Below are 13,861 nucleotides of genomic sequence, written 5' to 3' on the forward strand. Positions count from 1 at the left end.
GAATTGTCTTGGGTGCAAAAATGTCTGGTGTGCAAAGTAAAAATGATTGGTGAACCATTTGCAGAGACTTGGAAAACAATGAAAGTGAAACAAAAGTCTGCTTTGGTTTGATTATCATGCCAAGTTAACGATTTATGACCTTTTTTCAACACACTTTTAAAGTGATACTGAAATGTGGCTTTAACTGCTTGATGATTGCAGATCACATTTTCTTCTGTTTTAAATGGACGTTACTTTCTTTCATTGTCTATTAAAAAAAAATATATAATAATGGTCTTAAATTGACAATTTCTTTGCTGTAGATTAATTCCAATTTTTATTAATAATATTTTTTGTTTTTATTTTAAAGCGCCTTTCTAAGCATTTTACAGAGCAATTATTTCTATCCTGGGAGTTTATGCATCACTGTAACCTCACAGCTTGATTGTTGTAAATTTCTGTATCATATTTGTATATAATTTTTATATAATTATTATTATTATTAATCTTACTTTATTTTTTTACTACTGTAATGTGTGTGTATCTGATCCTTCTCTTTATCTTTTACTTAATGATATACTTATTTAACATTTATTATTTCTTTCGTCTTTGTTAAACATTTTATTCTTTTATTTGTAAAGGAATTCTGATTCTGATTTATATCAGAGTAGACCTAGTCCTAAGATCATTCTTTTTGAAGTTTGCATGTTCTCACCACAGCTCTGTGGACTTCTAAAGTCTTGAATAAGTTGAACTTTATGTGTAACACCTTTTTTTCTTGGGCTACATTTTAATCTAGGTATATTATAAATGTTATTTACTCCTAGAAAAAAAAAGAACAACTATGAATGATTGATGTAAGCAACAACATTTTATCTCATTTGGTTAATTGTTTGGTGTTTGTCATTCAAGGCTCATTTGAAGTTGTTTATAGTGTTCAGTGATAGGACAGAAAAGACTGTAGAAGTGATTTTAGCTTGTACCTACAGGCTTCTCATTCGTTGCCAGCTACAAAGAAAAAAGCAACATTGGTATCTTGAGACGGTAAAATAGCACTTTCATCCATGATGACCGACCCTTATATGTGTGATTTATATCATATAATCACAAAAATAACAAAAGCCACAATTATCCATATCCTAACCTCTTCCACATCGTTGTCCAGAGCGATGATGGTGAGCGGAGCTGACAGGCTGGAGTTGGACGCTACAGTGGTTCCCACAGGTGATGCCTCACTGATGTAGCCATGATAACTGGTTGCCAAGAAGTATGGGGCCTGATTGTTCTCATCCAGAACTTCAATTTGAAGGTTGGCGAAAGCTGGTAGTGGGTGGCCGTTGTCCTGCTCAGCCTAGATGGGCAGGAGAGAGTCATTTTTACCTTTTTAGTTAACATTTGTCATATTTACATTGCATTTACTTACAAAAAAACTTGCTTTTAAAACCAGAAGAACGGTAAGTAGTTATCTAAGCAACTCAGTGTAGAATCCAAAGTATGGCCCAGGTCTCAAACATCCTTGATGCTGCTTAAGGCTATAAAGACTTTTTGTTCTTCTCATTTCCTTTACACATGAAAGCCTTCACTTTTAGCACAAAAGACAGAATAATAAAGGCAAGCTTGAAAACACTGAGTTTATAATGACAACCTTACAAAGGACAATGAAGTGGAACCTGTGTGAATTCTGATTTTCTCCGATAGGAGCGTTCAAATGCCTCTAAACACTGTTGAATTGTTTGCTTTGATTTGATTTCAAGCTGAAAAATAAAAAAAATATGACCAAGTTGTAATTTACCACTGTGTGGTGTTCAGACTTTGCCTCAGTTTGAAAGCTTTTTAATCATCTCTTATTATTATTATTCCTTCTGAGATGTGTAAATAAACACTTTCCGCTAAACTAAAATATTGGAATAACCATAGAAGGTCACTTATAACAAAAATCTGCTTTTAATGCATTTACAACCATATATTGATACCATTTATACATTTTTTTAACAATAATTTTCTAAACCCGCTTATCTAAATTAAAGTGGATACAGTGCTGAGGGAATGGAAATCCAATATTCACTCTCACTGTCAAAATGACAGATCTAATAAGCATTCCAACATCATTTTGGACAGTAAGTGGAGAACAGAGAACGCTAAGCAGGCCCTCACATGCTCACAGAGAGCCTGTAGAATTAACTGAGAGCATCATTTCTCACTCTCTGCCCGATGAAGCAGCGATGCTTGAAAAAACCATCGAGGGACAGAGCCGCCAAAATGTTACCCCTCTTAAAAATCACTCAATCAAAGGACGAGTTCATCTTCAAAGCAATTTCACACTCATACTTATCCACGACAGCAACACTGTTTCTAAAGTACCACGTTTTAAAAAGTGCATAATTAAGTTCCATAAAAAGAAGTGACAACCTATTTTGGGGTTGTACCTGCCCTGCACACCTGAACAAGATGGATGGATAGACATTTTTAAATTAGTATGACTTACAGAGACCTGCAGATTTAGTGTCTTAGCTGACTTTTCCACCTCGGCAGGGGACATTTGAAGTTCTGTCAGAGTGACCCTTCCCTAGTTAGGCAGTGGCCCGGCATCAGGCTGCAAGAAAAACTCCTGCAGGTTTCAAACTTTTTTTCCATTTCCTTATCTTTGATGTAACGGTGGTTCTATGTTTCAAGGGTTTGACTAAAGTAGTAGAGTGGATTGTCCTTTAATTCATCCCCAGCTTTGCCTTAAGCGAGACACTGAATCCCAAGTTGCCCTTGACAGAGCAGCATGCAGGTTTGCTCCCATCAATGCAAGATTGTGTGCCAGTGAAATTGGATGGAAGTGACAAACAGCGCAAAAACCCTTGAGGCTGTAGTCTTGTACATTTATATCTGAATATTTTGAGCAGGGGTAAACAGTAACTGAGGTCATTGTAAACTCTGGCAGGGTGATGATTTGTTTGAGGTCTAATCAAGGTGTTTAATGGAAAAAAAACACTATTCAAAACTTTTGCCAAAACAAATGTTTTGGTGTATAAGATATTAGAGCCACTTTCAAAGGCACCGCAAGAAAACAGTGTTCAGAAAACAGAAAATTCAAAAAAAGAAATTCAAGAATATTTGAAAATGTCCCCAGCAATGGTTGTTAATAACTCGTATTGTCATTATTGGATGAGTTAATGTGTTGTTTTTGACTCAATGCAACGCAGCAGTAAGAAAAAAACAATGGACTATCATCCTAAATGGATTATTTCTGTGGTCAGAAGAGATGGGGAGGACAAGAAATCGACTGAGCAGCTACGGTGAGTGTTTGAAACAGCTGGCTTTAGTTACAGTATATGACTTACACTGCTGCTGCACACACACCTTATAAAGCAGCACTAATCTGACTCATAATCAGAATAGAAGCTAAAGTATTCATGTGTTTTACTACTAGTTTATTGGCCGAAGACAATAACAAGTGTGTGGATAGCCAAAGACAATTGCTATGTTGATCAGCTGTGGGATTCCACACCCCCAAACAAGGAAGCACTAAAGCAAGCTGTTTTCAAAGACAAAGCTTACCATTTTAAAACCTTCAATACTGTTGTGTGACGCATGGAGTGCTTTCTTTATAACCTCAACTTGCATACTTTGTAAATTTCTCATGGCGTGTCACATAAGCTATCAAAGATAAACACCAGATATCATGGTATAAATGAAGTAAAAACACTTAAATGCATCAGTCAACGAGACTTCAAAAAGCAATCAATGCAATGCACAAAACATGTCCCACAACATCAACAGTGTTCACGGTAGAGGTGAAGACACACTTTCAAGTGTCAATTTGAACGAGTCCTACACTCTGGATTTATTCATTTCAACCATATTAAGAAACTACTAATATAATAAATTAGATTCTCTGCTAGAAATCTTGTCCTTCCTAGGAGAAAAATATTCAGTTTTAATCATAACTGAGCAAGTTAGATTTCACTTCAGTGCCTTTGTGTGTGCATGTATCTATTTTCTTTTTTTTTTGGGCATTGTGTAAAAAGAACATTTAACATTTTTAAATATAAATATCTTGCCATATTAGGAAAAGGATAGACAATGTGGTAAAAGATGACATTGAAGACAAGTGAAGCTCACCTTGATGACCAGATCAAACCGATGATAAAGTTCTCTGTCGATGGGCTTCAGTAGCAGCAGCTCTGCTGTTGTTCTGTTCAATATGAAATATTCGGCATAGGACTTGGGTTTGCCTGGAAGAGGGTGCACAAAAAAAACAAACATTTCAAAACAAGAGCACTACATTTAGAGCAACAACAACTAAACCATCAAGTGTGAAACAAAAAGCATGTGGTGGCTAAAGGAATCAATACGTCTCTTCAGCCCTTGTCAAAGGGTGTATGGCAGAAGGAGGTAAGCCTTGGGATATGGAAGGCATGAAAGCATAACTAATGCTCCCAGTTCAAACATGCACGCTCACACTTCCACCCTTTTGGAATGATACTATCTTCTGCAGGGAAAAATCTAACTTTTGCGATGGATGAACAGCATTTTCTATCAAGAGAGTGTGTTTATGTTTGTAACATCTTTATGTCATTGTCACCCAGAGGAAGGCACTTACACACATAAGGACCAATACCTTTAGAGTACATTTACTTAGTACTTGCAATTGTGTGTATTCCTATTTTTTGAAAAACCAGGCTATTTTTCAACCACTAAGCTACTGTTTGGAAATACCATTTAATTATACCTCAGCCTTGAGTTACAAGGAATTATTTAGGATGTAATGGTATATTTTCGAGTTTTGTTACACTCCAGTAATTGCTTTAACAAAGATTTAGCCTATCACACTTTTTCCTAAACAAACAGGGTATTTGAATAGAACAAAGCTTAGCAATCAATTTGGGTTCTAATTTAAATGAAAATCAATGATACAGTTTCAAGCACTAATGTTGCTGTAGTGGTGAACTATTCCTCTTAATCACTTCCAGCTCAGGGTAATTATGAGGCATCAATAAGAAGGTAATTCAATCTTTCTAGTTTACTCTTTGTGAACTGCCAACAGAGCTAATTGTTGCATATTTTGTGTTGGAAGTATTACAATTTAACATTAAAATGGTCTAATCCAATTACTGGGCAAAACTCTTCAAGCAATTAAAAAAAACTCAAAAACATCTGGCCTCAAGAAATGGACCTTGAAAAGTCTGTAATGCAGGATCACGTAAAAAGTTTCAGAAAACAGGTTATTAATGTGATACAAAGGTCATTGTGCTATACATTTATTGTACCATTTGTGAACCTACACAGGCATCAAAAAAAGTGATGTCTAGTCAGAAGAAACTGAATGAATCTGAATATTTTGTCAAACTTAACAGGAATTGAAACCAAATGCAAAAAAAAAATATATATATATATATATTTTTTTTGGTATATTTTTTGTACTGCTTCCTGTACACACTTGTTTTAATGGTTTCAAAAAATGCTGCATGCACTTCTCCACTACTACCTGCTGCCAGAAGCCTAATTTTAATTTGAAACTACCAATGAGAATGAAGTAGAGGATCCCAGGTCTTTCAGAGGGAGGTTGGATGTTTCTGTCCTGGTCCACTGCTTGTATGGGTGGAGTCACATTTACGGGATTGGTCCTATTCTGAAAACAAACAAGATGTTAGAGCTAAAGTCAAGAAGGAGGAAATGCCACTATCAATGACAATCATAGGAAGAAAAAAATGTTACAAAATGTTGCATGTTATCTATGTTGTATTTAGGAGAAAAATCCCTAAATGGAAAAGGAAAACATTGGTTCATGCAGAACCATTTTTGTCGTCTTTATGGGATCAGATACTGGCTTGACGCAACATAAAACAAAGACAGTTCAAAACTATAAAAACAAAGAACATTTTGATGGTTTGTCCAATTTTGTCCAATAAGAGAAAGTGTTTGCCACAACAAGCTGTGAGCACTGCTGAATAGCACGGCTGAGTTACACAGCAAAATAGGAAAATCCATGGTTGGCAAAGCACACTTTAAATTGTACGCAGAACATGCACACACAATCACAGAACCAGCTGTGTATGAGCAGCAGATAGACAAAAAACAGTTTCACTAAAATAATAAAACGCTCCCTCTGGATGAATTGCATCAACAATGTACAGTAGTAGATTATACATTATATCTACGTATATACATAGATTCTGTATTTTACTGACAGTCACATCTGTAGGAGTGTTTGGATTATAGCACTGATGTTGATTTGCACAGCAGTAATACTGCATACTGTGGTTTGTGTAATGCAAATGCCCCATGGGAGAAATATGACCCATATGTACTGTAACATGAACAAAAAAGGCTGAATAACGAAGAAACAATTGAGAAAGCTTTGTACAACAAACATATGCTGAATACACAATAGTGTTGCACAATGACACGATTGCCATTGAGACAAAGACTGGAAACCAGAGAATAAGTCGCACCGATTCTGATGGACATTCACCAAAGCAGCGTACGAGTCATAAAAGATGGTGAAGCCGGACAATTAAAGAAAGCTGGGTTGGGTCTCTCCATTGAGCAATGCACAAACATGGCTAACAATTCCACTTCAGTGTTGGAGTGGCCAATAACATACAATCCAAGTTATTCTACCGCTAAACTACATAGGTAATGTTCTCCCTGGGGTGTTCCGATACATTGTTTTCACTTTAGATATTGTACAATAGCAAAATTGCTATTGTACAATACCAATATTGCACCATTGAGTATTGGCCGACACCGATATCCATCTGATATCATCTTTTATTACCTATACCGTAGTGGTGAATATTAATCAAGTGATATTTCTCAAACAGAGAACAACAGTCAGTAACAGTAAGTATGAGAAAAATTTACCCATTTATTTTTAAGTTAACCTTTTCTTCTTTTTCTAACAAATCTAGACTTTAAAGTTGCATAGCTTAGTGAAATTATCTTCAGGGGTAACTATTAATCAAACTCCTGGAATGTACACCCATGGCTATATACAGTAGCTCAGCAGAAGAATACCAGCAAAAGGGCAGTCATGAAAGGCTCCGACTGCACAACTCTGGCTAGCAAGATTTCTTTATCTAAAGAGAGGAGCTAATGAGTAAAGGAGCAGCAGTAGAGCAGGTAGGTGGCTGATCTCAAGAACAGAGAAGATCGGTAAAGGGAGATAAAATCCCTTGGGCGACGAGTGGTCAGGTGTGTTTTTGTGTCAAGTATATATCGAGTTGTACAAAATAATGAGTAGGAAGATATTTTTGTGTTCCTGTGGAGACTTTCGACTCCCTAATTGCATAAAAAACTAACAGATGGCGATGCATGCAAGGCAGAACACCGCAGCGCTGGTACGTTTAAGTCCGTGTGGTAAACCAACATACATATATATGTATATAGAGGTTTCACGCTTGGTTCAGCTCCATCAAACCAGCAGCAAATCAAACTCAGGAGTTACTGTTCAAAAACAGGTTTCCTCTTCCATGGTTAGAAACTTCAGAGACACGGAGGCAGCACGTATCTGATGCCGATGTCAACATGGCCTGAAAGCCAACACCTTGGCAGAAACTACCACTATCTTGGCAAGCGTGTATGTGTGAGGCAGGAAGACGAAAAGACTGAATAGTTATGTCAACGCCGAGCCTCTATAGGTGTCGTATCGTATCAGGCTGATTCGGACATGCTTTGACTCTCCTTCGCACAGATTCCTCTCCTCAATTCACCTCCTCATCTCTCTTTAACCCCAAAAGCAGAGTTGGTCTTTTTTCATCCTTTTTCTTTTTTCTTCTTCTTAAAAGCCGAGTTTAATTAATCAAATCTTCCCATCATCTTCACTTTGGAAAGATGAGCGTACACTGGACAGACCTAATTGGATTGATTTTGCTGTTGGCATAAACACTCACTCAATCCAAGTTTAGGTCTCAACTAATTTGTGGAAAACATGAATGTGTCTAAAATTTAGATTCATTATGACCTCCTAGAAAACATTAAATAGTATAGTCCAGTGTTTTTCAACCTTTTTTGAGCCAAGGCACATTTTTTTCATTGAAAAAATCACGAGGCACACCACCAGCCAAACATGTTAAAAAATGATACTCTGTAGCCTATGGCCTATATTAACAATATAGCCATGCTCATCAAAGTGTCTTGAATAGGAATCAAATAAACACAAAGAATAAAGGACTTTATCATCATTTGTATTTCTTCTTTCAAATAAAAAGTGCACTTAACATGTCCACTTCAAAAATACAGCTTGAACATAACAAATGAAACAACAATGTGGTCTTAAAGGTAGTAGAAAACGTCAAAGTGTTTTGCAAACTCTAATTCTGTCCAAAATTATTAATTACCAGGAATACAGAAATATCGTGCTTATTATGACAGAAGCAATAATATTTGGGAAAGATTTCACTGTTCTACACTGAGAAATATGAAGAGTTACATGTACAAAATTTATCCCCCCCTCAGCGACGCGACTTGCATGATCAAAGTTGAAAAATTTTAACTTTTTAAGCGACGTGAAGCGATATTTCCCGTCCTCCACTGTCTGTAGAGCGGAGGCAGCAGCCCCTCCCTCCCGCTCCCGCTTCAGTGCTGACGGCTGCAGCGGAGGCTGTTCTACTTCCTCAAAGTATCAGGTTCAAAATTAAAGCGGTAAATTTCTTTAAAACCACAGTAACTACTGATCAAACACATTCTGAGTGAAGTCATCCTTTAATATCTCCGTTAAGTTGATCATTTAACCGTAGAAGCGGAGCAAGAAGGAAAAAAAAAAGACGTCATCAACACTCTCTCTCTGTCTCTACTCTGTTACCGGGGCCACACACACACACACACACACACACGCACACGCACACGCACACGCGCACACACACACACACACACACACACACACACACACACACATACATACACATACACATAGCTCCCTAGTGATCGCGTCGCTGGAGCGATGAAATGATGGACTGACAAAAAAGCACCACTATGTGCAAACTACCGATCAGGGACGATTTAAGGCAACGTCATCGCTTCCGTCGCGTTCGGTGTGCACGCACATTTAGTCACTACTGCAGCACGGACACTCGACAATGGTATATTATTTGCAGATAATAATTAATATGTTTTCAAAATTTTTTTTTAGACCAATTAGGTGAAATTGGATAATTTCCCACGGCACACCTGACGATCTCTCGCGGCACACTAGTGTGCCGCGGCACAGTGGTTGAAAAACACTGGTATAGTCTATATCCGTTTATTAGAACAGTTTAACATTAGCTCACCTGTACATGTATAAATGGCCAGTCATTATGCCTTAATGCACTTTTGTACTCCATGACTGGTTTTGGTACTACTGGTTAGTGGATGATTCCAGATACTGACCAGTGAGGATTGGAAACACCCCACAAGAGCTGCAGTTCTGGAAATGCCGGCATTTAGCTAGCTAGATAGCAGAGTTTAGCCCTGGTCCAACTTTCTCTTAAGCATACATTTCTAAGATCTTCACCACTTGAACTTTGAAGACATGGTCATCCTTCCTCATATGTTTGGTTACAGCCACTGTTATTAGAAAGCTGTTGACAGTGACAGCTTTTTATTGGCCTCTGGTGATGTTTCTCCAATGGAAATACAAAGAATGCTTGATGCTAAACATCTACAGATTTCTATTTCATTTTCTCTAGAGGTATCAAAATAGTTCTACAGCTGTGTGGTACTGCAATAATACTTTATTATCACAAACATTACAGACTTTTTATTATGGCTGAACTTTTCTAATCTGGGATCTGCGCACATGCTAATAAGGGTTGTGTTTTTTCTTAAAAAAACAACATTGAATTTGAAAAACCTGCATAATTGATCAAATATATTTGGCAGTAGTGTTTACATGAGCTTGAAGCAAACATTTTCAACGAGGGACCAATGCTGGCTTTTCAAAATATCTTCTTTTGTTGGGAAAACACCTTAAATATAAACATGATCTATTACTAAATCTAAAGATTGATCTGGCTACAGTCATTCATCAGATTATTGGTAAATACCTGAATCATACAGAGAATAAACCTTGTTAGAGTTATTTTAGGTTATTGTTAACCTGACAAAACGCTTCAGACAAAACTTCCCAGATATAATAGGAACAATACTTCAAAGTAAAAACATCTAAAGATCAGTGGCACACTATGTTGGGTACAACAAACAGCTTCCAGAGGAAAAATATCATCACATTTGTCATTTCTCCCAAGACTAGGATAGATAGTGATCAACACAGCTGTCACCCTTGAGGATGTGTGCTTAGAAAAATGCAGATCACACTCGTGCATTCTGGGTGTGCTTCTGCAAGTGAGAAAATATGGGTTAATGCCAGGGCAGAATGAGCAGTTTTATTTCATCACTGGGGAGCGCAGCAGTGCTGTTTAGGGAATCTAAGATAATTAAATAAAACCAGAGGTTTTACATCATTTTGTGGCAACCAGGAACACAAATACACACAAATATTTGAAGGGAACTCTCCCTTTTCTCAACAAGGTTTGGTGCAGCTAAACATTCAGGATGATATATATTACTCTTTACATTTCTGTATTGTGAGATTTTTTTTGTTTTTTTGCAATGAGCTCTTGCTTGACAATTGCTGTGATGTGATGTTCTGGCACAAATAAAATTAAGCACATCTTCAAACAGAATAATAATGCACGGCCCATAAATAACTAGTTACACATACAACTATTCTCATTAATACAGTGGGACCACTGCAGCAAAAAAAAAAAAAAAGTTAACATGACGTTTTAAACATAAGCCTGACATTATGCAGTCATTATCTGTCATGAGCATGAATAAGGCGTCAAGAAGACTATCATTAAAGGTGCAGTACGTAACTTTCCGATCCCTCCCTCCCCACTGCTCTCTTGCCCTACCTCCAAAATCCCTCCCTCAGAGAAGCTACACATGCACTACAGAGTTTTAGCGTAACAATTACAAACAAAATGTAAATCAAGCAGCAGTAATTACCTTTCAAGCAGAAAAGTTGCTAATTCCATCTTCTACACCTCCAGACCATACACGGTATAAAAGACGGCACTCCGGGCACTACCTTGCTATGAGCTTTGCTGTGTTTTGGCCATGGCGTAAAAGGGCGGGGGCTGTGAGCAACAGCTGTCAGACAGTCCATCAAACACAATCCTGGCTCTGATTGGTTATTTTTGCTCAGTCGCGGTGCATTTTGGCAATCTACCAAAGGCAACAGGAGCAGCAGGGGGGACTCAATGAGCCTGTTTTTTCACACAGTCTACTAGTTTCATGTAAGGCTGTCCTTACATAGTGACAGCTTTAACAAATATGACAAAAAGTCACTTTTATAAAAGTTACGGCCTGCACCATTAAGTGTAATTCTTTACCCAAACCTAAACCCAACCCCACTAGATCCCTTCACCTACCCCAAAAAATGCCAACATAGCTCCAAAGGTGTCATAATTAGCAAAGGACACTTAATAACAACCTTCATGAAACCTCGTTAATGCTAATGACAGATAATGACAGCGTAATGTCAGCCTTATGTATAAAACTTCAAGTAAAAAATAAAGACTTGATATGTTGGGTCGAGGCCAGTTTCTTTCTATGTAAGTGTTTTAAGATGCACACAGACATACAGACACACAGGATGTATTTGCCACTATCATAACAGGTGCTTTTTTGCTGCATGTCTCCAGTTTTTACAGCTTTGGTGGCATGAGATGATAAAGAGAAACATCAGTGAGATATCTGCAGTCAGCAGCTCACCCTTATTTTGACCAAATTTACTAGTGAGACAAAAACAATATTTGTGGCTACATACATCATTTTAACAACTGACGATTTGTTTCCAGCAAGTCTTTTTTTTTAGCATCTCTGCATCCCCCAATCCTTCTCCCTGCAACCTGTCCATCTTACACCATGCCCTTGTCAGTGTATGACTACTCCCTCTCACAACTGTGGAGCATAAAGTTGATTTAGTCCTGTTGCTCCTCAGTGTTTATCTTGGCTGGGAGGCAAACGTGTGTCCATGTGTGAGAGCAAAATGAAATTACCGTGAATGGAGCTCTGATGGTAAAGTGAAAACTCCCTCAGGGTGTCCGAGATGAGAAAAGCACAGTGTGTGGTAAACATCTGAGTATCAATAGATGATGTGATCAATGTGCACTTTAGCTTTGTTGCCTCACTGACTGTATGTGTGTGTGCTTGTGAAGGTGGACTGTGGTTGTAAACAGCATGATCGCACAGCTAACTTAGCGAGTGAATATGTGTGCACAAATTCAGTGCATTACTGACTTGTCAGAGTCTAGATTAGAAGTTTCCCTCCAGCGACTTTGTCTCATTAGTACAGTGTTGCCATGGGTTGCTTTGGTTAACAGTGTGAGCTGAAAGCATGTAATGGAACCATACCAGCCCATGTGAACTGAATGTTAATGCCAAATAATGAAGTGAAGTAAATCAATTTTAACTTTAAAAGCGAGTAGGAAGCTAATCCAACTTGAGTTTATTGAAGGAGAAAAGATTGATCAATGGTAATACATTAATTCAGGCATTTGTCTCTGCTCAATGTTAATTACTTGTGGCAAAGTACAACAATATGGGATATTTTAGAATAACTTCAGTCATTGTACAGATATGTTATATTTGTAGAACTAAGTAGTAAGAAGTGTGGGCTCTTACCGGCTCTGTCAGCTCCAGTACAGTGGCCTTGTAGGTAATGGGACTGCAGTCTCTGGTGTTTCCAACCAGTTTACATGGTAGAAACATGGGACCCAGGTCATCACCATCCAGGACGTCCACGGTCAGCGTCGTAGTGGCTGTGCGGCGCTCACTGGGGTACGGGGCTCGATCCTACACAAAGAACCAGAGAGCCTTTAACAACAATCCTTAACATTGGGTCAAACAAGAGATGGTAACAGAAAGCTAACACAAGAGAAAGGTTAAGTGTCATGGGCTTATATTAAATCTAACTGATTGTTTTTCATCGTATTTATGTATTTATATGTTGTGTGTGTGAATTAAATGTGATTTGCATCGAGGGGGACTGTGGTCCAGTTTCGTTGTACTTTGTATGATTATGCAATGACAATAAAGACTTATCTATCTGTACTTTACATTCCCAAAGAGCAGAGGTGAAAGTAAATATAAGTACTCATGTTACTGTGATTAAGTTGCTTTTATGGGTACATGTAGTTTTTTGAGTATGTTTCTAAACCAGTCACTTTCTTGGTTTCATGTTGGGGTTCTACCCATTATGTTGTTACTTACATTCATTATTGTTAAGTTCATTGGTGTTGTCTTATTTTAAAAAACTAAATGTACATTTTGACAAAGCTTCTATTTTACATAGATGCTTTTGTGGAAAATAACTTAAGTTCCAATTGTGCAAGATTTTGTTGCTTCCTTTTTAAGTTTATACATGAGATGTTTACTGTATGCAAGGGAACCTGGCTAGATTTATTACCAAAAAAAAGTGGGGGGGGGGGGAAGTAACTAGGAACTTTTACTTGGAGTACTTTTTACTTGTACTTGAGTATTTTATGTATGACTTCCTTGCACAATTTCAATCAATTAACAATACTTCAACTTGACTAGGATATATCAGTGCTCTGATAGCCGAAGTGACCCCAACCTGAAGGTAAAAGACCTTATTACTTCTCGTCGTGAAGACTATTCTCTTCACCCAGGGTCTAAACACCTGTGCCCTATATTTCTCTAATCGCCCACCCTTTTGAGTTTGCCTGGATGAGTAATCCAAGTGTCGCTCTGTCTCAGCCTCAGATCTTGTCAAAAGTCTTATCTGGTCTGAGGCCTTGCAGCTATTACCCGTTTGTTGTGTTGATGCAGTCTGTTTGTGAGGCTGTGAGCTCCTGACCTGCCTCCCCCTCATCTGCTCCTTGTC

At 37.8% G+C, this 13,861-nt stretch overlaps 1 protein-coding gene across 2 annotated transcripts in view; it reads right to left on the bottom strand.

Moving 5' to 3' along the window:
* Positions 1-13,861, bottom strand: part of LOC114481278 (protocadherin-15-like) — a 225,534-nt gene that overhangs the window by 128,090 nt on the left and 83,583 nt on the right. The window contains exons 9-13 of one of the 2 annotated variants that reach the window (XM_028475966.1): positions 12,640-12,810; positions 5,491-5,599; positions 4,090-4,202; positions 1,124-1,330; positions 967-987 (exon numbers count right to left, since the gene is read on the bottom strand). In XM_028475966.1, coding sequence (XP_028331767.1) covers positions 967-987; positions 1,124-1,330; positions 4,090-4,202; positions 5,491-5,599; positions 12,640-12,810 — 621 coding nt within the window. The remainder of the gene's footprint in view (positions 1-966; positions 988-1,123; positions 1,331-4,089; positions 4,203-5,490; positions 5,600-12,639; positions 12,811-13,861) is intronic. The other variant, XM_028475967.1, reaches the window with a different exon arrangement.

Source organism: Gouania willdenowi, chromosome 19, assembly GCF_900634775.1.
Source record: "Gouania willdenowi chromosome 19, fGouWil2.1, whole genome shotgun sequence".
In the NCBI taxonomy this organism is placed as follows: Eukaryota; Metazoa; Chordata; class Actinopteri; order Blenniiformes; family Gobiesocidae; genus Gouania; species Gouania willdenowi.